Genomic DNA, 26,764 nt, shown 5'->3' on the forward strand with positions numbered 1-26,764 from the left:
TTCCATGTCAACTAAACTACTCTGGTTGCATGTGATCCCTATCCCTCCATATCCATGTGCCTAGTCAAAAGCCACTTCAATATCAGTATTGTATCTGCCCCCACCATCACCCCAAATGCTGGGATCCAGGCACTCACCAAGGAGCTCATTGTAGCCTTCAGGAAGTCCAGAGGCGGCACGCACACCCCCATCCACATTAACAGGACGGAGGTGGAACGTGTTTCTAGCTTCAGGTTCCTGGGAGTCAACATCTCCGATGACCTCTCTTGGACCCACAATACCTCAACTCTGATCAAGAAGGCTCACCAGCGTCTCTTCTTCCTGAGGAAACTGAAGAAGGTCCATCTGTCTCCTCAGATCCTGGTGAACTTCTACCGCTGCACCATCGAGAGCATCCTTACCAACTGCATCACAGTATGGTATGGCAACTGCTCTGTCTCCGACCGGAAGGCATTGCAGAGGGTGGTGAAAATTGCCCAACACATCACCGGTTCCTCGCTCCCCTCCATTGAGTCTGTCCAAAGCAAGTGTTGTCTGCGGAGGGCGCTCAGCATCGCCAAGGACTGCTCTCACCCCAACCATGGACTGTTTACCCTCCTACCATCCGGGAGGCGCTACAGGTCTCTCCGTTGCCGAACCAGCAGGTCGAGGAACAGCTTCTTCCCGGCGGCTGTCACTCTACTAAACAACGTACCTCGGTGACTGCCAATCACCACCACCCCCCGGCCACATTATTATTTATTCAAATCATTTGCTATGTCGCTCTTCCAGGGAGATGCTAAATGCATTTCGTTGTCTCTGTACCGTACACTGACAATGACAATTAAAATTGAATCTGAATCTGAATCTGAATCACCATTCTCTGTGTAAAAAAAGCGTGCCTGTAAGTATCCTTTACATTCTGTCCCTCTTATTTTAAAACCATGCCCTCTAGTCTTTGACATATCCGCCCCAGGTAAACGGTTCTGACTATCTAACCTATGCATGGAGAGTAATTTTATATACTTCTACCAGATCTCCTGTCAGCCTCTGACGCTCCAGTGAAAACAATCCAAGTTTGTCCCACCTCAATTTATAGCTAATAGCCTCTAATCCAGGCAGCAATCTGGTAGATCTTTTCTGCACCCTGCCCAAAGCCTCCACATCCTTCCCCAGGTGGGGTAACCAGAAAGCCATGCATACTCCAAATGACTTCCTGACTCTCATATGCAATGCCCTAACCTGTGAACATAAGCAAACTATCTACTTTCTTTGTCACTCTATTTACCTCTATCAATTTTTGTTGCCACTTTTAGGGAGCTATGGAGTTGGACCGTAAGATTCCCAGAAGCTAAACTGAGTCACCTCTGCTCTTTCCTGTGTAGTGTAGTGTCTTTCCGGTGTAGTGTAGTGTAGTTCCCAGTCAGGAAGCGGCCGTTCCAGGTGGCCCAGCCGCTGAATGGACTCTCCCGACGCCGGGTCAACACCACCCGGTGAGAACGGCCAGGAACATCGGCCTCCGTAGAGGCAATTGCGGTGGCCTCAATAGGCCTGACTTTGGGTGAACTGGGGGTGGGGACTGGACTTTGTGCCTTCCCCCACAGTGGTAACCATTGTGGGCGGATGATTTTTTGTCTCTAAGTGAATCTGTTGGTCTGTGTCCAAGATGGCTGTTGGAAGGGAGAGTGGACACTGGCGCGCTTTAGCTGCCGCTGCTCTCTCTTCACATTGTGTTTTTGATTTTTCTGTTTTTGGACTGAATTTTGTTTTTAATTTGTGTTTCTGTGATGTCTTTTATTTATTTTATTCCGATTATATGTTTTATTATTCTTGTTAATCTCTGTAAGGTGTCCTTGAGATTTCTGAAAGGCGCCCAAAAATAAAATTTATTATTATTATTATTAGTGTTAAATTAAATGGATTGGATTTATGGAAGTGCACAACAATTATTTCCTGTGCAGCTGTTGTGTACAAAGGGCTGCATTGCTTCCCATGCTGCAACATGACACTGCAGACATACAATAATGGTTGTAAATCCCTGAGGGACGCCCTGATGGCAGCAGATATACAACTCTTTCTTAACTCCAGATGCCCAAGAAGGCAGCCCAATAAATCTTGATTCTGAGAATAGGCAATATACAGCAGCTTTGCCAGCCAGGCACATATCCCAAAGAATGAAAAAAAAATATTGCCTTAGGATTGGGAGTGTTAGTGTCATTAGTAGGTCACTCAGGCACCTAGACTTCAATAATCACTTGTTTGTATCTTAACACCAGATTCTCACCTTTGCTCCAAATCCTTTAATACAGTACCTTCTCCAACAATGATCGATCAGTCCCTGTTTAAACCTCCATAAAGCCATTGGTAATGTTTTCCATTATCCATTGTGTGAAACTGGAATTCTAAATGTCTCTCGTCTGGCAGATTGCCCTGATTTTATGATAAAAGGGCCACTAGGGTGCCTGAGGGGCCTCCTTCTGACCCAAACCTTAGGCAATGTTTTTATTCATTCTTGGGATATGTGCCTTGCTGGCAAAGCTGCTGTACAGTATATTGCCCATTCTGGCAATTGAATGAATTACTGTGGTAAATCATCTCAAAGCACTGCACTGCAGTGTGATTTGACACCTGCCTTGGTTCTGTATTCTTTTGGGAGAGGGAAACGTTCCTTACCCCATCAAATCTCTATCTCTTTGAATATTGTGTTCAGTACAACTCAACCAAACACACAGGGAAATATAAACCAAAGTTTGCAATGTTATGTTTTACTCTACTGGACCCAGTATTTTTATAGTAGGTCTGGTTTTCTGTGTCCCTATGGCAATGTTGAGAACTGAATGCAGAGCTCTCAGCAGAGTGTAGCATGCAGGGACAAGGAAGTAACTGGCAGGTTAGCTGGGCACGTGGTAGAAAATGCAGAGGTAGAAATAAATGATTTTGATTAAGAGGAAGGTGAACCGATGGAAGACCAGCTAATGTAGTCTTGGAGAAATGACCTGTTGAAGGAAATTCCAATATAACTATAGGTTGAATCTTACTTGCAAGGAACACTTTGCAGCACAATGCTTTGAGTACCATCCACTGCATGTGCCTAAATCCATGATGTATGCCACTCCCACTAACATAGCCTTTCCATCCACATGCAGCAGCTCAAACAAGGGGGTCACTTCAATCCACACATAATGGAATTTTTTAGATCTCCATCATAAACTCCAGTGGGGATAAATAATCTGCAATATCCATCCACAGAATTGCATTTAAAGGTGAGCTAGGCCACAGGCACATTGATACCTCCCAGCTTGCACTGGACAGTGCACACAGTGCCACACTGATTGGAAGACTTGTTTATATCATGCTACAGCTTTGCCAGGTTCATCCGCAACAGCAACACAAAGGAGATATTCAGGTCAGAAATGGACCTCCCACTGGGGAAACAGACCACAGGGAACGTTTGAGCCTTGCTGCCACTTTTATTCCGCAACTCCTTTTGCTCCAACGTGTTTGCAGACTGAGGTGTTCAGTGTGTGCAGTGTGCGTTCACCATCAGTTGGAGCAACAGCTGAGACTTCAGTGCAAGCATTTTTTGGTGTGAGTGTTGCTGGGGGTGTGAGCTCATGTCAGTGTAATGTGGGCACCAGGGACCTCGTCATCACCTTGATCAGCAACAGAGCAGATTAGAAGGGCAGGTGCCTAGTCCTGATCCCATTCCTTGTCTTCTTATGTTGTGATGCAAACTGATCTCGGCTCCAGACAACAATATCCATTTCCTAACCTGACCAGAGGACAGTATCCTTCTCCATGATTATTCAATCCTCTACAACCACCAATTGGTGAAATTGTATTTAAAATATTGTTGCTCAGACCCCCTCCCCTCAGACTCCCTCGAACTCCCTTCTCAGTCTTCCTTTCTTCCCTAATTTGCATGCTAAAACCTTCACCCTCCTAACCTCATCTTCATTCCATTCCTTTCTTCACGGTTCCTTACTGGCAACATTCGTTCTCCAAAGGTTTCAGGTAACGACGACTCCAAGGAAGCACAGACAGATCTTCTTCCCTTGATATTCCACTGTATTACCATTGTCAAGTCCTCAACTATTAACATAACAGGGATTATTATTGTGCAGAAACTCAGCTGTTCCAACCATATAAATCACTCATAGAATACACTGGATACCTATCCAGGCTACTCCAACGGCAAAACCGACCTGCCATCAAGCGTTCGAGAGTCATAGAGCTTTGCAGCATGGAAGCAGGCCACTCAGTATACCTTGCCCACACCATGCTGGACAAGGTTGGCAACATCCAGGGAAATGGCCCATACTGGGCTTGTTTTTGGCCCATAGCCCTCTAAACCCTTACTATCCATCGATCTGTACAAGCATAATTTCAAAGCCATAATGTAACCACTACTATAGCTTCCTCTGGCAGCCCATTCCAGTCTAGCCACCCCCTAGTCTACCAGAACTTCACCTGTGTGTAAACATCATACAGGTATCTCTGCAATCATTAGCCTCCATGGTCTTCTCACTTTCAACGGATGAGATGTATTATTTTAATATCCCCCCCCCCCCCCCCCCAATTTCTTGTGGCTCCACACAAAGTGGCCATCTTTAAGGGTGGCCATCTTTCCCTGGCCACCCTTTTATTCTTATAACTTGTAGAATCACTTTGTTTCTTTTACCTTGCCCACCCGCTCCTTTTCATATCCTTTTACCCTCCCGATTGCCTTCTTAGGTGTACAACTACACTTGTTATGCTCGTAGAGGGATTTGCTTGATCATAACTGCTTCAATCTGATAGACGCCTCCTCCTGTTTGCTGACGTGAGACCTCGCCCTACTTTAGGACCGTAACGCGTGCACCAGTCCCATCCTCCTCCATAACAGCTTTAAACCATTAGAATTGTGGCAACTGGTGGCAAAGTGGTTCCCACAGTAAAACACTTTACTTCAGTCACTTGCTACGAGGAAGTCCAGTGTGGCGACGGACAAGGGCCGCGGGTGGATGGGGGTGTGATGGGAGCACCGCCACCAATAGGTTCCCCTCACACGCCATCCTGACCTGGAAATGTATGACCCATCTTTCACTGCTTTTGGGTGAACATGTTGGAACTCTCTGCACCACCACCTCCTCCTGGCCATTGAGGAATGGGCATCAAATTGTAACAATGCCCACTTGACAATAATTAACCTCCCGCCATCTGAGAGAGCGAAACAGAAGCGCGCACAAAACGTGGTGAAAGAAATTACGCGCAAATGACGCCCAAGTGGGACAGGTCCTGAATGTGTGATGGACACGACACACGAAGGAACCTTTGAAGAGGATGTTCAGAGTCCGCGCCGTTATGTAATGCGTGAGCTAACGATCCAAAAATGTGTTTTCTTCTGCCCGTGAACGGTGCTCTTTCTTTGGCGTCGCCAACTATTTTCTGGAGTCTGGAGCAGTCCCTCCTCGGCAGACGGATCTGCGCGTTAATCACACTTTCCACAGATGAAATGAATGCGAGAGAGGGGCTCGGCTCCAAGTCGAGCAGCCTCCACCCGCTAGGTCCCACCCGCACGCAGGGTCGGGAAGAATTTCACACATTATTAGAAAAAACAAAGAAACACGCTTCCAGACAAATGCACCTGACAACGGAGGGGGGGGGGGGTGAGAGAGAGAGAGACAGTGAAGGGGTAGAGGGAGGGGAAAGTGGGGGAGGGGAGGGGAAGGGGGGAGGAGGGGGGGGGGGGGAGGAGAGAGAGAGACACAGTGAAGGGGTAGGAGGAGGGGAAGGGGGAGGGAGGGTGGGGGGATAGGAAGGGAATGAGGGGAGGGTGGAGAAGAGGGAGTGGGGGAAGAGGAGGGGTGTGGGGGGCTGTTCGCCGTGTATTGTCTAGGGACACCAAGCGCCCACTCGTCTCCGGTCTCCCAAGTGTTAAAAGGAGGCGTCGTGCGATGTTCCCGCCCCGGCGGCTGCAGGTTATAAGTAAGGCCGGCGTGCGGGCTGCGTGGTCAGCTTACTCTCCACCCTGCCCGCACCATGCAGCCCTTAAGCTGGCTCTGGCTTGTGCCGCTAGTGGCCGCGGCCACGGCCGCCCCTCGCTGCCCGCCCGGCTGCCACTGCCTTGGGGACCTGCTGCACGTCGTGTGCGAGAACAAGGGGCTGCGCAAGGTGCCGCGGGTGAGTAACAAGGTGCGGCTACTGAGCCTGCAGCAGAACAACTTCCCGGTGCTGCCGGCCGGCGGCTTCAGCACCTTGAAGAGCCTGGTGTCCCTTCACATGCAAGGCTGCAGCATCCGAGAGATCCGGGCCGGGGCTTTCCGCCGCCTCAAGAAGCTCGTCTACCTCTACCTGTCCAACAACGAAATCAGCTCCATCCGGCCCGGCGCCTTCCAGGACCTGTCGCAGCTCACCTACCTCTACCTGGACCACAACCGCATCAGCGACCTGTCCAAGGGACTGCTCAGCCCGCTCAACAGCCTCTTCTTGCTGCAACTCAGCCACAACAGGATGGGCCAGATCGGGCCGGGCAGCTTCGCCGGGGCGCGGGAGCTGCGCTGGCTGCATCTCAGCAACAACGGCCTGACCTCCATCGCGCCCGCGGGCGCTGGACGACGTGGAGAACCTGGCCACGCTGCACCTGGACGACAACAAGTTGAGCAGCTACCCGGCGGCGGCGCTCAGCAAGCTGCGGGTTGTGGAGGAGCTCCGGCTCGACTCCAACCCCATCCGCACCGTGCCCGACAACGCTTTCCACTCCTTCGGCAGATACGTCGAGCGCATCTGGCTGACGCACATGCAACTGGAGAAGGTAAGGTGCAGGGCGGCGCGGCGGCGCAAGGCGACGGGCCGGGCCGGGGATAAGGTGGCCTGGGCGACGTGGATGGGACATCCAGGGCACGGGCGAGGAGGGCGGTGGGGGGGCAGACCGGCTCTAGGGTGTCCTGGGGAGGGACGGACCTCCCGGTACACGGTATCGCGGTCGAGAGAATGGGCGCGGGCGCGGGCGACAGGCAGCCTAGTGGCTCGGTGTCGCGGGCGAGCGAGGACTGGCCGCCCGGGGAATGGGCGAGGACTGGCCGCCCCGGGAGTGCGGCGTCCCGGGCTCCGAGCCTGGATGGAGAGAGTGAGATGCGCGCGTTACTGACCGGGCAAGGCGGGCCGGAGAGGCTGGAATCCGGGATGGAGATTCCAGCAGCCGGTTAGAGCAACAGACCTTTGTCTCGGGCGGTGACGGCGGTCTCCCACTATCTCTGTCACCAGCGAGGTGGGACTGTGCTCCTGCCGGCCGGTTGCCGAGCCCGGCTTTCGGTGATGTCAAACTAACTCTGTGGAACTTCAACATGTTAAACCCCCTGAGCACAAGGGATGGGAATCTGGTCAAAGGTGTGGGTTTCACTAAGCCGTCCGGGGCCACACACGGTGCCGGGTTTAGGCTGAGTGAGCAGTGTGTGAGGCTTTGTGTCAAGGCGCTAGTACTGACCACAGAACCCAAACATGGGGAAGGGGGGCGAGGAGAGGAGAGTAATCCCCGGCTCCTCCAGCCACCCTCGCTCCATGCGTGCGAACAGCGAGGCACCTGAGCTGGGACAGCGGGCTGGGAGCTGGTTACCCCGATGACAGGGGAGTTTGTCGCGGGCCGTCTGTCGGCACTGCGAACTGGACCTGGTCCCATAGGGAACCGGATGAACCCCATTGAAATGGGAATACTATATTGAAGATGTATTTTACACAGAACATGACGAGACATTTGACAATCAATGATACGGCAGCAGCGGTGTGACTGTCACTCCAGGGTAGGAACTCGACCTTTCTGCAATGACATCCAGCAGGATGGTCCTTCAAGCCAACCCGAACGGTGAACTGTGTGTGTGTGTGTGTGTGTGTTTCTCCTCATCTCTCACCATGGTTTAAAAATAAACTAAACAGCCAAACATTTCTATGAACCAAGAGAAGGGCCTTTCAGAAGACTGCAGGGATTAAACTCTTTAAACACAAGATACAAGTACACGTCTATGCAGCTTTGGTAGTGTCTACTGGGTTCTTCAACAAATGGGCCATTGACTGCTACGTGCTCCCGAAAGAAAGGCGATATTCAGAGCACGTTTCCATGCAGCGGAGTGTGCGCTACCAGGCACAGTCGTGGGGTTTATTGGAAGTGTTTAGGGGTTTAATACAGTGTGGAAGCTGGACTTGTGTAAATTCTATTTCAGTACTCATTTTCTGGGAACTGGGCGTCACAGGCAGGGCCAGCATTTATTGCCCACCCCTGACTGCCATTAAAAGGCGGCGGCGGGCGCCTTCCTGAACAACTACAGTCCTTTTGATGAAGGAACTTCCAGCCACTCATGATTTCGACCAATGAAGGTCTGATAATGTATTTCCTACAGGATGGTGTGTGACTTGGTGTGGAACCCTACAGGTGGCGGTGTTCCCGTGTGCCCACTCCTCTGCTTCTTGGTTGGGGTAGTGGATCTGAGAGGTGCTGTTGTTGCAACTGGACATAAGTATCGGCAGCCACTGTGCCCAGATGGCGAGGGAATGAACATTTATAGCGGTGGATGGGCTCCTAATCAATTTCGAAGATAGGCACAAAAAGCTGGAGTAACTCAGCGCGACAGGCAGCATCTCTGGAGGGAAGGGATATGTGACGCTTCGGGTCTTGACCATCTTCAGACCGACCGACTCGACCCGAAACATCACCTCTCTCCAGACATGCTGCCTGTCCTGATGAGTTACTCCAGCATTTTGTGTCTATCTTCGGTTTGAAACGGCATCTGCAGTTCTTTCCTACACATTTCGTCTGCTAATCAATTGATCAGTTGATCAAATGAATCAAGTCAAAACCTATTGGGCATTGCTGGAGCTGTACTCATCCAGACAAATAGCGCACATTCCACGACACTCTGGACATGTGCCTTGAAGATGTTATAGTTTAGAGATACAACGCGGAAACGGCCCTTCTGCCCACCGAGTCCGCACCGACTTGCGATCCCCGCACATTAACACTATCCTACACAATTTACAATTATACCAAACCAATTAACCGACGTCTTTGGCGTGTGGGAGGAAACCGAAGATCTCGGAGAAAACCCACGAAGTCACGGGGAGAACGTGCAAACTCCGTACAGACAGCACCCGTGGTCCGGGTCGAACCGATCTGAAAGCGCTGTTAGACAGCAACACTACCGCTGCACCACAAGATGGTGAAAGGTCACGGGATGTCAAAAGGAGAGTCACACACCATGTCCAGCCACCAGCCTGCCCCCGTGGCCTCATTGCTGCAACTGAATGACTGAAGTTGCAGTGAATTTGGTCCCGAGCTGGAAATAAAGTAGGTTGGAGAATTTCCCGTGTGTCTTGTAGATTGTCTAACTGGAAGCGAGAATTGGAAACTCATTGGAAAATTGGAAACTCCTCCCATGATGTCCTGGGACTGGGATGATTGGCCTCCAACAACCACTAGAGTAATTTCTCTTTGATGCCCATTGACTTCAGTTTCACCATGGCTCCCCAATCCCGCACTCAGTCACACACTGTCTTGGTGTTGCATGCAGTCACTCTCACCTCCTCTGGAGTTCGGCTCTTTGGTCGTGTTTGATCTAAGCTGTGATAGGATCTTTGGTGATGAGGTCCCGAGCTGAGCGGTTCAGGTGAAATCCAAACTGGGTGTTGGTGTTGGTGAGCAAGTAATGCTTGATAGCCCTGTTGATGACATTTTGCTAATAATTGAGATGAGATTGATTGGGTGGAAATGAGTAGGATTAGATTGTTTTGTTTTTTTTTGTAACCAGGACATTCTGGGCAGTTTTCCACACTGTCAGGCAGTTTATGTGCTCAATCTGTATTAAAGTGTTTGGCTTGAGGCACTATTCATTACAGAGCACAGATGTTCTGTAGTATATTCACTTTAGCTCAGGACTGGCTTCTGTGAAGGTGGTGATCTCAGGCTGTGATCTCATAATAAATACTGACTTTGCTAGAAACACCGCCTTCTAAACTACTTGGTCATTGCATGACACAATGAAGTTGAGGTTGATGAATAATTCCAATATCCATTTATCTGGACTAACACAATGAATTACCTTATCTTGTGACTGGAAGGCAGGTCCTAGTGGGATTCCACGGCTTCAATCACGGCTCAGTCCTCAGTTACATTCATTATAATTGAATGATTTAGATTTGTGGAAGGGCAAGATAAGGATATTTTACAAAATGGTGTCATTTGCCTGTCAGTGAAAAGGAGTACTTTAGGCTGCAGGAAGATAAAGACAATCTAGTCAGTCAGGTAGAAAAGTAAGAAACAATTTCTCACAGACAGAGTGGGCAGGATAGCTCCACCAACCCCAGCAAGTAGCAGGTTGATGTTTTGTGCTACCTGGTCTCAGCCTGGCTGCTGACTTAGCAATCCTGCCGTGCTATGTGTGACATCTGGTACAGCCTGGGTCGGTGTCAGTAATCTGTGATTCTAATATGACAGAAAAGCCCAAGTGGGAGACGGCATTAGTAGCTCTAAACCTAATCCTGTTGACACATTTGACGAGGGCACCTGTCCAAGCTGCAGCTGCATTTGCCATGGAACCCTTCCCTAAGTGTGAGCCTTGACAGGAATGTGCAGCAGACACCAGGTACAAGTCACTCACACAGTTGATGCACCAGACATACAAGCATCAGCAATCTCACACATACACAGACATACGTCCATCAACAATCTCCCACACACACACACACAATCCCAGTCACCATCACCCCTCACACGCGCATGCGTACACACACATGCACGAATGCACACACACTTATCCGTCAACACACTCGGACACTTATCCACACACACCCACTACCAATACGCACAAACGCCCACACACTCATCCCTCAAATACACACATTCATCAGTATCCACTCACCCACACAGCAGAGCATCAAACATTCACATTGACACCCCTTCACTCAGACACACACACCACAGATACACACAACACCCATTACTTCTGTACTTCTGTACAGATTTTGGGGAGCTGGGAAAGGGCAGCTTAATTCATGGGCTATGTCCCTACAATATGAGAATGAATCTTTGTACTCAATCTATCCCTTGCACTGTCCCTGTTAAAGGGATGAGCTATTGATGCTGGAGGTTTCATTTGAGCAAGGACGCATGCTCACATCTCCTTCAAACGAGCACCAGTGCCTTTAGGAAATTTCCATGTGTGCAGTCATGGAAAAAAACAGGTTAGTGCCCAGATGAGGATCTAGGTCTAGGATAAACAAGTAGCATCTGACTGCTGCCACAGTGCAGTGAAGAGAGAGCTTTCCAGTCTGGGTCCACAATGTCATCAGTGAGGCAGGCGCCAGTCACAGCCAAGACTGAAAACAGTCGGGAAAATTGTTTGCAGATTTCCAGTGCAAGGTTTGCCAACTGAGGGTGAAGACAGAAAACTACTGAGGTCTTTAGATTAACCCTGTGTGTGCTGAACCTTATTCCATCTGTAAGCAGGCCAGATCCACATGGAACATTCTATTCCCACTTGGGGAATAGTTGGTGCAGGTTGTTTGTCCCTGCACAAGGGAACACAGTGAACTTCTCACTTCCCCGGATTATGGTGATGCTCCCTCTGGCTCAGACATCCAGACTTGCTGGGGCGGGTCACCTTCTGTCTTGGTTCGGATCAGCACAGGCCAGATGGGAAATGGCTTTCTGCTCCACACCAGCTCAGCCCTGCAATTCTTCCCTCAGCCTCTCCATGAATGACATCCATCAGTGAAGAAATGTTGGAATCATGGACAATTTAGGTGGTGCAGCACATTATCAGTGCTTGCCAGCTTTTGGGTGGTGATCAGTATTGGTAATCCAGTGGTCACAGCCCACCATGACAGGCAGTGTAACAGAATCATTCAAGTCTAGCCAGCTGGGACAGGGAAGAATGCAAACTACCAGGTTGCTGTTAATATGTAGCTGATTCCTCCAGGGTCACAATATCAAGAACTCACATTGTCTGATCCCACATAACTCTTAGCTTCTCAGCACCCGGAGTACAAGGAAGATCAATTAAAAAGGCCCTACTGGGACCCCACTGGGCCTCTTCCACCTCATGGGTCAGCGTAGCAGCTTAACCTTTTGTGCTCAACTTCCACCCGGTCTGCTGACGAACCTCCAGCCTCTCTCGGGGGATTCCAAACCAAACCACTGCACAATGAGTTTTGTTGCAATAATTTATATGTACACAGTGACCATTTGAAGGCGCTCCATCAGTCTTGCTGGTGTTTCTGTGCCACCTGGTTGTGTGAACAGATAGCAGCTAGCAGTGTTTGTTCATTGGGAGTGCAGAGGTGAGGCAGAGATGATAGGGTTAGAGTTCACTGTGTGGAGGTTCTGCTGATGCCCGATTGATTGGACTGAGGCGAATAAGAGCAAATTGTTCTGTGTTACATGGAATGAAGGATCAGGCTAATTTTAGCTAGGCTGTAGCTGCTGGTAAACACGGCCGGTGGACCAGGAAAGGGGCAGCAGGTTGGGATTTGCTGTTTGTTCCACATTCATCTTGCCAGCAGGGCGCAGGGAGCCTGAGGTTGCCTGTAATCCAGAGAGGATGTTGAATAGTCCAATTCAAATTGAATATCTGAATGAGCTTGTTTGTCCATTTTGCCTGCCTTCCTCTCGCGACAGGCCGGACTTTGTTTGGTAGTTGACCACAGTTTGTTGGCAGAAATCTGCAGCGCCCAGTTTGGAGAATCTGGCGTTGACCCATATCTGATAAAGCTTGTGTGTATGTGCACTGTGACAATCAGACTACAGCTCAGGCAGCCCTGAAAAGGCCTTTGTCAGACCATCATTCACCCTGTCGTTGATTACCAGCCTTCTCCCACCTCTGTAGATATCAGAGATAGACATCTGGAGTGACTCAAAGCAGCATCTCTGGAGAAAAAGGATAGGTGATGTTTTGTGTCGTGATCCTTATTCAGACTGAAACTAGGGGGTGGGGTGAAGAGCTGGAGGCAAGAACAGACCAGGATGAATAAGGGCTGGCAATAATTGTGCTCAGGCAGGGTAGGCCCATTGTTGGTTGGGGAAAGTGAGATCTCAAGAGGGATACAATGTGGTGAACTATGGAACTGGTTAAATGACTTTGCACTTTGTGTCTATCTTTGGTGTAAAGCAACATCTGCAGTTCTTTGTTTCTACACTCTGTACACTGCCTGCCTCCTTTATATTTCTCACTCAGCGACTGTATCTGATAACGTAACACTGTGTTGGACAGGGGGTGAGTGTTGACCACCCCACCACCTCTCTCCACACATTCACTGTTTCTAAATCATTCGTTTCTTGGGGGATCTACATACGTTTTCTCCATTCAAATACTGGGACAACCAAAGCCCATGATTCAGGTTCAGCACTGGCCCTGATCCCAAGCCTCAACTCCACGGCATCTGTCCGTACTGTATCAGGTCGGTTATAATCATAGTAATTACTCTGCTGCCTGTAACCCCGGCCACTCCCACTGCCTGCAACCCTCGTCACTCCGGGTGCCGGTAACTATAGAATCATACAGCACGGATCTGATTCCCATCTACACTAAACCCATTTTTTCTTTACACATTTCCTTTCCAATTACCTGACGGATTTGTATATGTACCTGCGTTACGTGCGACGTGGACCCTCGTGATTCCTGTCACATGGAACCCTCGAATTCCTAATCTCTGGAATCACCTTCACACCCTCCGTTCTCCTCCAGGTGCAGGTTTCTAATGATCACTAGCATTTGATGACTATCTTCAGATGCCCAAACTCTTTTCACCTCTTTCTTTCAACTCCCTTTCTTCATTTCAAACTCTCTTGAAAGGCCTTTGCACCTGTTTCCCCTGAGACAGACAAACATAGAGTTTCTAGGACAATACTTCTGTGATTTTTAATTCTCCCAAAGACACAACCAGAGGATGCTGTCATCAAATGGAGGTCAAAATTAATCTGTGGGCTTTTTTGATTGTAAAGCTATTTGATTCAATGAAGACATTGATTTAAGATTATAGGTAAAGTTGTAGAATTAAAACAGGTCTCATGTTTTGTTTAGTTTTCAGATGGAGCTTTCAATGGCGTCACTGCCCTCTCCGCTCTCCACTTGGATGAAAACAAGTTGCGGTCTCTGCCTCAAAGCCTCACCTTTACCAAAATGAAAAACTTGACCATGTCCAACAACCCGTGGGACTGCACTTGTTCACTGGCTGCTGCCCGAAGGTACATTACTCCTCCCTTAATTCCAACCCTGGTAGTTTACACAATCTAGCCCGGTCCTGTTCTATAGGTTCAGATAAGCAGGCTATCACTGCAGAGCAGGTTAACAACAAGTGTATTCTTAGTCTGATCAATAGCATCACACCCACCGTGCTGTCTTATTGCTCAAGTCTTTGGACTCCCCATTGTCCAAGATTCTCCATGCCATCTGATCCAAGGCTCCTTCCAAATGTTCCTTTGTTTAACTCGTAATTTTCAGAAGCAAGCCAGTCTCAAACTTTATAAATGCCAATGCTATGACAGTAGATGCCACATTACCGCCTATTTACACCGGCATAATTATAGCAAGACATCCCTGCTCTCTGACATGAATCCATAGGCCAACGGGTGACATTAATTCTGAGCCATCAGGTGGTGCACAAGGACACCCAGGTCTCCTTTCCCAGTCTGTCTCCATTCAGATAATGACCTGTCTGTTATTACCCCAAAGGTGGGCGACCTCTCGGTTACTCATATCATATTGCACCTGCCATGCATTTGCCTACTCATTTGACCAGTCTGAATAAACCTGGAGCCTCTGTGACTTAGCGTAGAAACAGGACCTTCAGCCCACCAAGTCCACGCCCACCAGCGATTACCCCATACACTAGCGCTATCCTACACATTAGGGCCTGTGTACAATTTATAGAAGCCAATCAACCTACAAACCTGGAGATAGACACAAAAAGCTGAAGTAACTCAGTGGGACAGGCAGCATCTCTGGATAGGAATGGGTGACATTTCGGGTCGAGACCATACAATAGACAATAGGTGCAGGAGTAGGCCATTCGGCCCTTCGAGCCAGCACCGCCATTCAATGTGATCATGGCTGATCATCCCCAATCAGTACCCCGTTCCTGCCTTCTCCCCATATCCCCTGACTCCGATATTTTTAAGAGCCCTATCTTGCTCTCTCTTGAAAGAATCCAGAGAACCTGCCTCCACCGCCCTCTAAGGCAGAGAATTCCACAGACTCACCACTCTCTGTGAGAAAAAGTGTTTCCTCGTCTCTATTCTAAATGGCTTACTCCTTATTCTTAAACTGTGGCCCCTGGTTCTGGACTCCCCCAATATCGGCAACATGTTTCCAGCCTTTAGCATGTCCAAGCCCTAAACAATCTTATATGTTTCAATGAGATTCCCTCTCATCCTTCTAAACTCCAGAGTGTACAAGCCCAGCTGCTTCATTCTCAGCATATGACGGTCCCGCCATCCCGGGAATTAACCTTGTAAACCTACGCTGCACTCCCTCAATAGCAACAATGTCTTTCCTCAAATTCAGACCCATTCCTTCTCTCCAGAGATGCTGCCTGTCCCGTTGAGTTACTCCAGCTTTTTGTGTCTATCTTCGGTTTAAACCAGTATCTGCAGTTCCTTCCTATAGAAACCTGTACATCTTTGGAGTGTGGGAGGAAACTGGAGCACCTGGAGAAAACCCACGCCATCACAGGGAGAACGTACAAACTCTGTACAGATAGCACCCATAGTCAGGATCGAACTCGGGTCTCTGCCGCTGTAAGGTAGCGACTATACCACTGTGCCGTCCTTCCTCCTCACAGCTACTACTCCCACCCGGTATTGTGACATCCGCCCAGTAATCAATGCCTGCCCCTTGGAAACAAACATCTATTTATTCCAAATATGCATTGTCCACATTGAGAGTGACAGTCAATACTGCACGGAGCACAAGGGCACGGAAATCATGATGAACTTCAATGAAACAAATGTAAATGCAATTGGGACATAGTGCAGTTCTGAGCATCACAGAATGGTTGTGGGAACTCTGGGGAGGGTATGAGAATTATTCCAAGCAGAGGTAATTGACTGGAGCAATTTGAGTTATTTGCCCTGGAACAGAGGAGGAGGCAAAGGGATCAGATAGAGGTATTTAGAACCAGAAACTGTTCCCATTGGGGAAAAAACTTGGCACAAAAAATGAGGATAAAATTGGCAAAAGGTCTGACATTGACCATGGGTGATGTCTGTGTGAAGTTTACATGTTCTCCCTGTAACCATGTGGGTTTTCCCTGGTGCTCCAGTTCCTTCTCACATCCCAAGACATGGGGTCGGTGGGTTAACCAGCTGTTGTAAATTGCCCCTGGTGCAGGTGGGAGATCAGGGAGGGGCATGTGGGGCGGTTGCTGCTACTGTGAAAGGGAAGGCAGGGTAAGTAGATGGGGATTTGATGTCTGATGCGGACACAGGGGGCAGTAAGGCCTGTTACCATGTGGTACTGTGCCACAGGGAATATGGCCTGGAAGGTACTGCTCTGGAGAGGCTTGGGCGTGGGGGCAGATTCAGTTATAGTGGGCAGATGGGCGCAGGGGAAGGATTTGAAAATAAATAATTTATCGGCACATGGGGAGAGGGAAAGTAGTGGATTTAGATGGATTGAACAGATGGGCCAAATGGCCTCCTTCTGTGCTGTGATCTTTCTGTGGTTTGAAATAGTGTACGTTCTCTCTGCAATCATATGGGTTTTCCCCCCAGTGTTTCCAGTGAGTTAATTTGTAATTAGAGGCTAGAGCATTAGGGAGAAAATGGTTGTGTAGCGGTAGAGCTGCTGCCTCACAGCGTCAGGGACATGGGTTCGATCCTGACCTCAGGTGCTTTCTGTGTGGAGTTTGCACGTACTCCCAGAGACTGCGTGGGTTTTCTCCGGGTGCTTCCAGTGAATTAATCTGGTTGTCATTAGGGGTCAGAGCACTGGGGCGAGCTCCCCTTCCCTGCTTTGAAATGGTGCCTTGGGATGTTTCCTATCCATCCAAGGGCGTCAGTGAATGGGCTCTTGTGTAAGTGCAGTCCCTAAGTGCAGTCCCCCTCAGGACTGCGTGGAGCTTGTCACCTGAGCTGATGCTGGGCTTCAACCCTGCTCTTACCAAGTGCTGGACAATGATTTAGGTGCAGACTGTACATCTAGGGCAAAGCCCCTATGAAATGGTGACTTGGGATGTGCCCTCTCCATCCGAGGAGCTCTGAGTGAAGAGGCAGCCCTGCCGCCCTCACCCGTGGAGCTGCGAGGAGTGATCACTCTGTAACTGCTGTTGCCTCCCGTCACCAGATGGATGGACACCAGCAGGAACCACCCTGATGGAACCTGCGCTTCTCCCAGCCAATACCGGGGTCAGGAAATCCAGGAAACCAACGCCTTCCAGGCCTGCAAAGAACGTGCAAAACGCAACCGGATGAAGCCGCTCTGAGCAGGTACGTGGTGGGCGGGCACGGCAGCCCCTCCTGCAGCCACTGGTCTTACAGTGATGCAGGGGTGCTGTAATTTCACCGGGGAAGACAGTTGGAGCTCCTCCATTGGGCAGCACTGGTCTGGGGTCAGAAGGTGATCGATCCTCCTCGTTCCCCCCCACCTACACCCACGGTCATGCGTGTCCCCCCCACCTACACCCACGTGTCATGCGTGTCCCCCCCACCTACACCCACAGTCATGCGTGTGTCCCCCACCTACACCCACAGTCATGCTTGCCCTCCCCACCTACACCCACGTGTCATGCGTGTCCCCCCCACCTACACCCACGGTCATGCTTGCCCTCCCCACCTACACCCACGTGTCATGCTTGTCCCCCCCCCCACCTACACCCACGGTCATGCGTGTCCCCCCCACCTACACCCACGTGTCATGCTTGTCCTCCCCACCTACATGCGTGTCCTCCCCACCTACACCCACGTGTCATGCTTGTCCCCCCCACCTACACCCACAGTCACGTGTGTCCCCCACCTACACCCACGTGTCATGCATGTCCTCCCCACCTACACCCACGTGTCATGCCTGGCCTCCCCACCTACACCCACAGTCATGCTTGTCCCCCCCACCTACACCCACGTGTCATGCTTGGCCTCCCCATCCTCATCCCCATTGACCACCCAGTGCTCGTTCTACTTTTCATTCTTCATCTTCCTTTCTAACCAGATTCCACCATTTGACCCCATTTGTCTTCTCCACTTATATCCTTCAGCCTTGGGTACTATCTCCACCCTTCCTTCCCCCATCTGACAATCAATCCCTCCTCACCTGGATCCAACTATCAGTTGCGAGATCTTGCTCGACCTCTTCCCCTCACCTCTTCCTACCAGCTTGCTCCCCTCTATGCCATTTATGTCAAAAAGAGACTGATGGCATTCCACCATCACAGAAATAGAACCATTGTCTTTGTCGTTTTGTTCCTGCACAGCCCAAAATGGTATTGCTACTGTACCTGCCTCAACTGCTTCATCTGGCAGCTTGTTCCATACACCCACCAACCTTGGTGCGAAAAAATTAAATATTTCCCTTTACTGCAACCTGCCTTGTCACGTTAAACCTATGGCCTCGAGTTCTTGATTCCCCTTCCATTGGAAAATCCTATGCACTCACCCTCTCTATTCCCCTCAAGAATGTATACACCTGTGTGAGATCACCCCTCAGTCTCCTGCGGTCACTCTCTGGTACACACTTATGTCGTCTGACACTTCCTCCGATCCATCAGAAGAGAGGAGCATTTCTAATATAGCCAAATATCAAAGTTAGATTTGAATTGGGGAATTTTAACGATAAACCTGAAATGAATGGATGAGGTGCAGGCTGAGAGTTAAACTAGATCAGAAGAGGGTGGGAGTGGTGAGAATATTGAGTAACCGGTGCCTACATACCCTGGTGTTGTGACTTCTCTCATTTCTCCAGTAGGTAATAGGAATGTCCGTCCTGGAGACTGGCTCCTCCACCAACCACGCCAACTGCTGACTCCTCACAGCCAATTCCCACGCACACAGAAGGAATTTCTCAGTCACCCTCCACGGTAATCGTGAATCAGCTACAAATTCCTCAGACCTTTGAAGAGCATGTAACGATTGCAGCTTCAGCACAGTGAGATCTTCTCACTGTCCATGTGTGTGTCCCTCGATAGTCCCATCGCTTACAAACAGCTATGGAAATCAAGCTGTTCATGGCAATGGGGCAAACGGGCTTCTAGCTAGAAGCATCTTTTTAACGATACACACAGGCTTTTGTCAAAATTATAAATATATATACGTGTATATTTATGTATACATATAGGATATTCCTCAGTCAGTAGCTTCCTCCCCCCACACTCTGTGCCATGCCAGATAATGTTACACCAAACTCCTCCACAGACGTAGTACTTCAGGTAACTAACACTCCCGATTACAGACCTCGCCTGACCAACAGGGCAGTCCCGTCACCTCATAAACTCGTCCACTTACTGCAACCTGCCCATTTCCAATCTCCATCACCAAAGATTCATACTGTCACTCAGTCACAGATTTGTGGAAGAAAATTTTGCCCCAACTACCCTTCTCATTCACCACTTTGTGACTTAAACTTGTGAGCTCTGATAACTTTCCTCCACACTAACGGCTCTCCCTGTTAGAGGAACCAAAGTATTGGTTTTGAAAAGTGTTTATGATATTTGTAAAGGAACAAAATATAATGTGTACGAAATGAAGGTGTTGACTACCCTGCATGAATGCACCATCTAGGTTGCGATATCATATTTACCTTTAAATGGGAGTTATACAGTGAAAGAGCAGAGGGGAGGGAAGAGTTCCAGGGGGCAGAATGTGTGCTACTGGACACATTTTAGGCAGCTCTATTCTCTGTAGAGGTCCTGGATAAATTTAATTTGAATACTTCCGAGACAGCATAAGACAGCGGAATAGTCTCTCATTGAGGAGAGAAAAGATCCAGGGGCTGGAAGGCCAAACACTCCAGTCCTTTGATGATGTGACCCTGAACACTGACCATACAATCCCAACAACACAGCAGGGTCCAACCTAATGAACTAATTTACGGACAAGCTCGCAGGCAGATCACAGGCAGCTAAAGAGATTGGTTTAGGCTCAAATTTCTTTAGAAACACCTGAATGCAGGAAAGGAGTGGCCATGAGCATTGTATAGAACACAACAGATCCATGGCTATAATCCATGGTTTATAACACTGCCATCAAAGCACAGCCTCCAACTTATGCAACATCTTTTTATGAGATAGTTCTAATTTCTCCTCAATGGAATTATTGGCTATGAGGTTTTGGAAGCCTACAGTAAAAAAGCAATTGCCATTGGATTAAACACAGAGGCATTGCATTAAACTTAGCCCAAAATCCAAAGCCAAGGCTCTGCCTCTCTGCTGAGGCATCCCAAGAGGGCATGACTGAGGGAACATTATTGTACTCAAGTTTGCTGCACCTGATATGGGAATACATTGGAGCTTTGCACAGCACAAACCATGGCCTTAAAATATATGCTATAAAAATCAACAGTTTAATCAGGTCTCATTCAATTGTTTAATGGGTCTTCAGACTGAGTTACAATCAATTTTCATTTTGCGTTTTTTTTTTAATGCCCTCTTTCTTTCCAACTTTTTGAGAACCCTCACTTGTCGGGGATCAGGAATTGCCAGGAGCAGTGATGGGAAGCCCAACAAACCGGAGAGCAGTCTAGACATGTCCACACTCTGCTTGACTCCTGTGCATCAGTGAAACACATTATAACAACACAAGATCGGTCCTGGTGTGTGTTGCCCATCGTAACCCTCACCACCCAGTCGCTCACAATGAACAGTGTCAAGTCTTACTTCTCATTTATGCAGATGTTGCTGGCAGCTTCTCTTCTGAATCATTAGGGCCAGTAATGGGTTATAATATAGTGGAGAAAATCACGATGCTGGATGTGATGGAACTGAATGTACCATCTGTAAAGTGTTTGGTGTATCGGTATTTTCTTGGGCTCAAGAGGCACAGACAAGGAAGTGTCTTCATAATGAAATGTTGCACCTGAGGTAGCGGGTGCATTAGAACATCCATCGAACCAGGTCCATTTAGATCACAAATATTACCCTAGCTCAGACAGACAGCTTGTTCCCTGACTGTTTCTCGGTCGTAATGGTGAAATCCCTGCTATAACAGCTGCGTGGGGGTGCATTCACCACAAGGACTGCAGTGATTCAAGATGCCAACCCCACCACCTCCTGATAGATAATGAAATCCATCTTGGCAGTGAGAGACACCCACATCCCAAGATCAACAAATTAGGACAACCCAGCAGCCAAATGAGCATCTGTGAATGCCAAACACGGCCTCCAATATTATTCCAGATAACACTACAAAGTCTACCCTGCAACATATAAACGCATCATATCTGCCCCAGTTCTTTCATGCACAACCTGCCCCCTACCATCTTACCAGGTAGAGTCATCATGGAGGAAGGGCACCCAGGTTCCTGCTAGCCTGATCATCAGCAGCACACAGGAGTCTTTAGCTGTCTCACTACCAGACACCTGGCAACCTGTCCTCTACAATAACACAGCAAGTTGTCAGGTTCCAAATGTAATGTTGTCAAACACAGTTGTTGGCGGAGAGATTATTGCTCCCTGCCGTGTCGGGAGCTGCGAGGGGTTGCTGTAATATTTTATCTTCATGCTGAAGTCACTGTATATAAAATGTTAGTAGAACCTGGTGCAGGCCACTCTTAAAAGGGCGCAAGTGACATTATGGGCTTTAAAATGTCTTGGGAATGACGTCTGCCACCAAGCTGACATTCTCATTTCCAGTAAGTATGAATTGCTGAGCAACTCTTCTGCACTTTACTTGCTATAAGTCTATCAATAAAAACTATTTTTCATATCATTCAAAGAGAACCTTCTGTTATTTATTTGCCAGTTGTTTTCTCACTCCTTTCGGGCCTGAAGATTTGAGTTCTATCAGTACATGTCCCAGTACAGCACTGGGCCTTATCCTTACAGCTTATTGAATTGAGACGCAAGTCTCAGGAGCTCAGTTGACCAGTTTAGAGTTTAGTTCCCTAGAATTTAGCGATACAGCGTGGAAACAGGCCCTTTGGCCCACCAAGTCAGCGCTAACCAGTAATCCCCTTACACTAGCACTATTCTACACACTAGGAACAATTTACAATTTTTCCTAGTCACGTAAATTTAATATATTAAATTTAGGCTCGCTGGTCTCATCATAAAACTGCAATGAAAAAGCAGCAGGGGAGGCAGCGATCACATCTGCCTCACTGAGGGGCGTGTCTTGAGCCCAGTGGAGGAAGAGCGAGCGTCAATTACGTGGGTGGGGGTTGTGGGGGGGGGGGGGAGTGGGGTGGTGGTTGATAGGGGTTGTGGGGGCAGTGGGGTTGTGGGGAGAGTGGGGTGTGGGCAGGGGGGGGGAGGTGTGTGGGCGGGGGGGGGGGGGGGATGGTGTGTGGGGGGTCAGGGATGTGGGGGCGGGGAGAGAGCTCGGAGAAAAGACAGGGGTTGTAGGGGAGTGGAGGGTGTCACTGGGAAGAGGGGCAGGAGCCAGTGAGGGGGATCAGAGGGGAAGGGGCTGGAGCTCACGGTGCGATGGGGACTTACAGCGGGTTCTGGTGACTGGACGTTCTCCTCCGCCGGGATCAGATCCTCTGCATTCTGTTTGGTGACATCGACCGGGCCGGCCCGCTTCTGGTCCCTCCGAAAATTGTTTCTGGCTGGAAACCTTCGCCGGCCATCCTCAGCTCCATAAAGATGCGATGGCACAGGAAGGGGCGGACCGTCCCGGGGAGTGACAGGAGAAAAGACCAATCCACGTGGCGCTGACCGGTAGGGGAGGTGATCGATCTGTGCACGCGTGGTTTTTACGATATTTAAACCTCGCTGACTTTTACAACAGACCATCGATCGGTACGAAACTTGGAGCACTCACAGCACAGGAGAACGATGAGTGAGCTGGAGAAAAATCGTAGCGCTGTCGCGTACCGTTTTTGCGCAAATAGAAAGACCGCACAAACCGGAAGAGCACAAGATCAGAGTTTTAGTTATGTATAGGTAGATAGAGGAAGGACAGGCGGAGACAGACAGGCAGACAGACAAATGAAAGGCACATGGCTAGTGGAACACAAAATGCTGGAGTACATGGATAAGTAACGTTTTGGGTCTGAATCTGACCTGAATAAGTTCCTTGTTTCTACTAAGATGGGTCTATGGGCAGCACAGTAGTGCAACTGGTAGAGTTGTCTCACAGATCCACCGATTGCATTCAACACTGCCCTCTGGTGGTGTCTATGTGGAATTTACACATTCCTTCTTTGACCACATACTATAGAATACAGTAGGTCCGCCATGATGTAGACCTCTTCTTCCGTCACCTCTGGGCCTTTTTCAATGGGAAGGAGTCCTCACCACCCAGTGATGATCCCTTGTCCCATCTCTAATGGACCCCCTCCACTTGGACCCCCCCTAGATGGCCCTCTGCCTTCTTTAGACCTTTTTATTTCCAACTGCCGGGGGGGGGGGACATCAATCGCCTCAAAATTTCCACTCCCCTTATCAACTCTAACCTCTCACCCCCTGAACGTACCCCGACTGGATAATCAAACCCGCTGACAAGGGAGGTGCCATGGTAGTCTGGCGAGCTGACCTCTACGGGACTGAGGCCAGGCGACAACTCTGACACCTCCTCCTACTTATCCTTGGACAATGACCCCACAGACGAGAAACAGGCCTTAATCTCAAGCACCATCACTAACTTCATCACTTCCGGCTCACTGCCCTCTAAAGCCTCGCACGGCCCGATTTTATCTTCTCCCCAAAATCCACAAACAGAACTGTCCTAGCAGACCCGTTATTTCTGCCTGTCCACTAAATTAATTTCAATATACCTTGATTCCATCCTATCCCCCATGGTCCAATTCCTCCCTACTTATGTCCAAGACACCTCATGCTCTTTGGTTCCACAATAACTTCCGTTTTCCAGGCCCCTTCTCCCTCATCTTTATTATGGATGTCCAGTCACTCTACATCTCCATCCCCCACCAGGAGGGTCTTAACGCCCTCCGTTTCTTCCTCGACCGCAGAACCAGCCAATTTCCATCTACCAATACTCTCCTCCGCCCAGCAGAGCTGGCCCTCACCCTCAACAACTTCTCCTTTCACTCCTCCCATTTCCTCCAGATCCAAGGTATAGCTATGGGCACTCGCATGAGCCCTAGCTATGCCTGCCTCTTTGGAGGGTACGTCGAACAATCCCTGTTCCAGGCCCTATCACCAAACTCTACCTCTGCTACATTGATGACTGCATTGGTGCTACCTCCTGCACCCATGCAGAACTCACTGACTTCATCAACTTCACCACCAATTTCCTCCCTGCACTCAAATTCACTTGGATCATCTCTGTCATCTCCCTACCGTTTCTAGACCTCACTGTCTCCATCACAGGAAACAGACCGTTGACCATCTACTACAAACCCACTGACTCCCATAGCTATCTTGACTACACTTCTTCCCATTCTGCTTCCTGTAAAGAATCTATCCCCTATTCCCAATTCCTCCGTCTATGCTGCATTGAGCCCAGGATGAGGTGTTCCATACCAGGATATCAGAGATGTCTTTATTCTTTAGGGAATGGGGTTCCCCTCTTCCATTATAAATGAGGCTCTCACTTGGGTTTCCTCGTTATCCCGCAGCTTTGCTCTTACTCTCCCTCCCGTCATTCATAACATGACAGAGTGCCCCTTGTCCTCACCTACCACTCCATCAGCCGTCGCGTACAGCATATAATCCTCAAACATTTTTGCAATGCGATCCCACTACTGGCCACATCTTCCCATCTCCACCCCTTTCTGCTTTCCGCAGAGACCGTTCTCTCCGAAACGTCCCTTCCCACCCAAACCACCCCCTCCCCAGGTACTTTCCCCATGCAACCGCAGGAAATACAACATCTGTCCCTTTACCTCCCCCCTCGACTACATCCAAGGACGCAAACAGTCTTTCCAGGTGAGGCAAAGATTCATTTGCAACTCCTCCAACCTTATCTACTGTATCCGCTGTTCCAGGTGTGAACTTCTCTACATCGGCGAGACCAAGCACAGGCTCGGTGATCGTTTCGCTCAGTCCGTCGTAAACTACCTGATCTCCCAGTGGCCCAGCACTTCAACTCCCCCTCCCATTCACAATCTGATCTTTCTGTCCTTGGTCTCCTCCATTGTCAGAGTGAGGCCCAGCGCAAATTGGAAGAACAGCACCTCCTATTTCGCTTGGGTAGTTTACATTGACTTCTCTAACTTCAGATAGCCCTTGCTTTCTCTCTCCATCCCATTCCCAGCTCTTCCCTTAGTCTTACTGTCTCCGCCTTCATTCTATCTTTGTCCCGCCCCCTCCCCTGACATCAGACTGGAGAAGGGTCTTGACCCGAAACGTCACCCATACCTTCTCTCTAGGGAGGCTGCCTCACCCGCTGAGTTACTCCAGCATTTTGTGTCTACCTACAATAGATTTCCTTCAGGTGTTGAAGTTTCCTCCCACATGCTAAAATCACGAGGGTTAGTAGGTTAGTCGAACACAAAGTGCTGGAGTAACTCAGTGGGTGAGGTAGCATCTCGGGAAGACATTGTTACATTCACCAGGAAACAATCTTTATAAAACGCCGCAATCGCCTCCAAATCATTAAAGCAATTCAAGCTGGTACTCACTATAGTTTCAGTGATTTTCATCTTCTCCATGATTTGCTGGATCAGTTCGGGGGGGCAGGGAGCACCGCCTACAATTGCTGCAGAGAACATAAAAAGCCAGTGGGAAAATTAACATTGGTCACATCCAGCACAATTAATCAATCCCTCCTCATAGTCCTGTAGGGGTTCGCAGAGAATTGATGGAATGAGTTTGTAACAAAATACTGTCTTTTTGAAAAGGAACAGTTTGTGAACTTACAAGATACAAGATACAAGATACAATTTAATTGTCATTTGGACCCCTTGAGGTCCAAACAAAATGCCGTTTCTTGCACCCAGAGGCACCATTTGGCACCAGATCAGGTAACGTGATGTTTTTTGAGTGGTTTCACAGCTGAAACTTCAGGTTATGACTGAGTTCCTCACCCCTCGAAAGGGCTCAGATCTGCAGGTGGGTTCTTCAGTGAGAATCTCTGAAGGGCATGCAGAACTCCCGGAAGGAGAGGGCTCCAAATATTTTCCTGCACAGGCAAGGCCTTACCTGCTTCCAGTGTCGAGAGATCAAATGTAGAGAAGTCCTTCTGGTTCAGAATGTCAAAGTGCATGGTTGGAGTCCCATACAGTATTGTACATCTGGAAGAGCAGACACAGTATGAGAAATGTCAAAGCCAGATACAACTGGAGGTTTGATAGCCAGCACTGTCATGTTAGGCTGAAGGGCCTGTTTCTGCACTGTATGACAATCATCATTCAATTTCAAGTTCTTCCACAAGCATACTATTGCCCCAACTCTCTCTCCACTTTGTCTCATTATTTTGTTGTTGGATCTCTGATCCAAGCCTCTCGGCTAATTGGTCTCACACACAATCAGATGCTGCCATCATATCAAGGGCAGTAACTCCCATTTCACCTCTGGAGTTCAGTCTTTTGTCCATGTATGGATCAAGGCTGTAAGGAGGTGACTGACGTTGACCAAGCCCCTGTGAGCAGGTTGTTGCTACCAAATGCTGTTGGATTTGTCCTGCTTCTTGTGTACAATTTTCTACCTTGTCGGGCAGATGCCAGTGTTGTAGCTGCATTTAATGAGCTTGGGAAAGGTTATGGTAAGT

The 26,764-nt window shown here is 49.0% G+C and overlaps 2 protein-coding genes across 2 annotated transcripts in view; one reads left to right on the top strand and one right to left on the bottom strand.

Moving 5' to 3' along the window:
• Positions 1-26,764, bottom strand: part of acsf2 (acyl-CoA synthetase family member 2) — a 97,426-nt gene that overhangs the window by 30,795 nt on the left and 39,867 nt on the right. Inside the window, exons 9-10 of the mRNA XM_055654051.1 lie at positions 26,197-26,288; positions 25,677-25,753 (exon numbers count right to left, since the gene is read on the bottom strand). Coding sequence (XP_055510026.1) covers positions 25,677-25,753; positions 26,197-26,288 — 169 coding nt within the window. The remainder of the gene's footprint in view (positions 1-25,676; positions 25,754-26,196; positions 26,289-26,764) is intronic.
• On the top strand, positions 5,964-21,856 carry LOC129708362 (chondroadherin-like). Its single transcript, XM_055654052.1, is given in 5 exon segments — positions 5,964-6,555; positions 6,557-6,772; positions 14,025-14,188; positions 17,286-17,428; positions 18,897-21,856. Coding segments are annotated over 4 exon segments (1,074 nt in total). The 5' UTR covers positions 5,964-6,000; the 3' UTR covers positions 17,425-17,428; positions 18,897-21,856.

Source organism: Leucoraja erinacea, chromosome 23 (assembly GCF_028641065.1).
Source record: "Leucoraja erinacea ecotype New England chromosome 23, Leri_hhj_1, whole genome shotgun sequence".
In the NCBI taxonomy this organism is placed as follows: Eukaryota; Metazoa; Chordata; class Chondrichthyes; order Rajiformes; family Rajidae; genus Leucoraja; species Leucoraja erinaceus.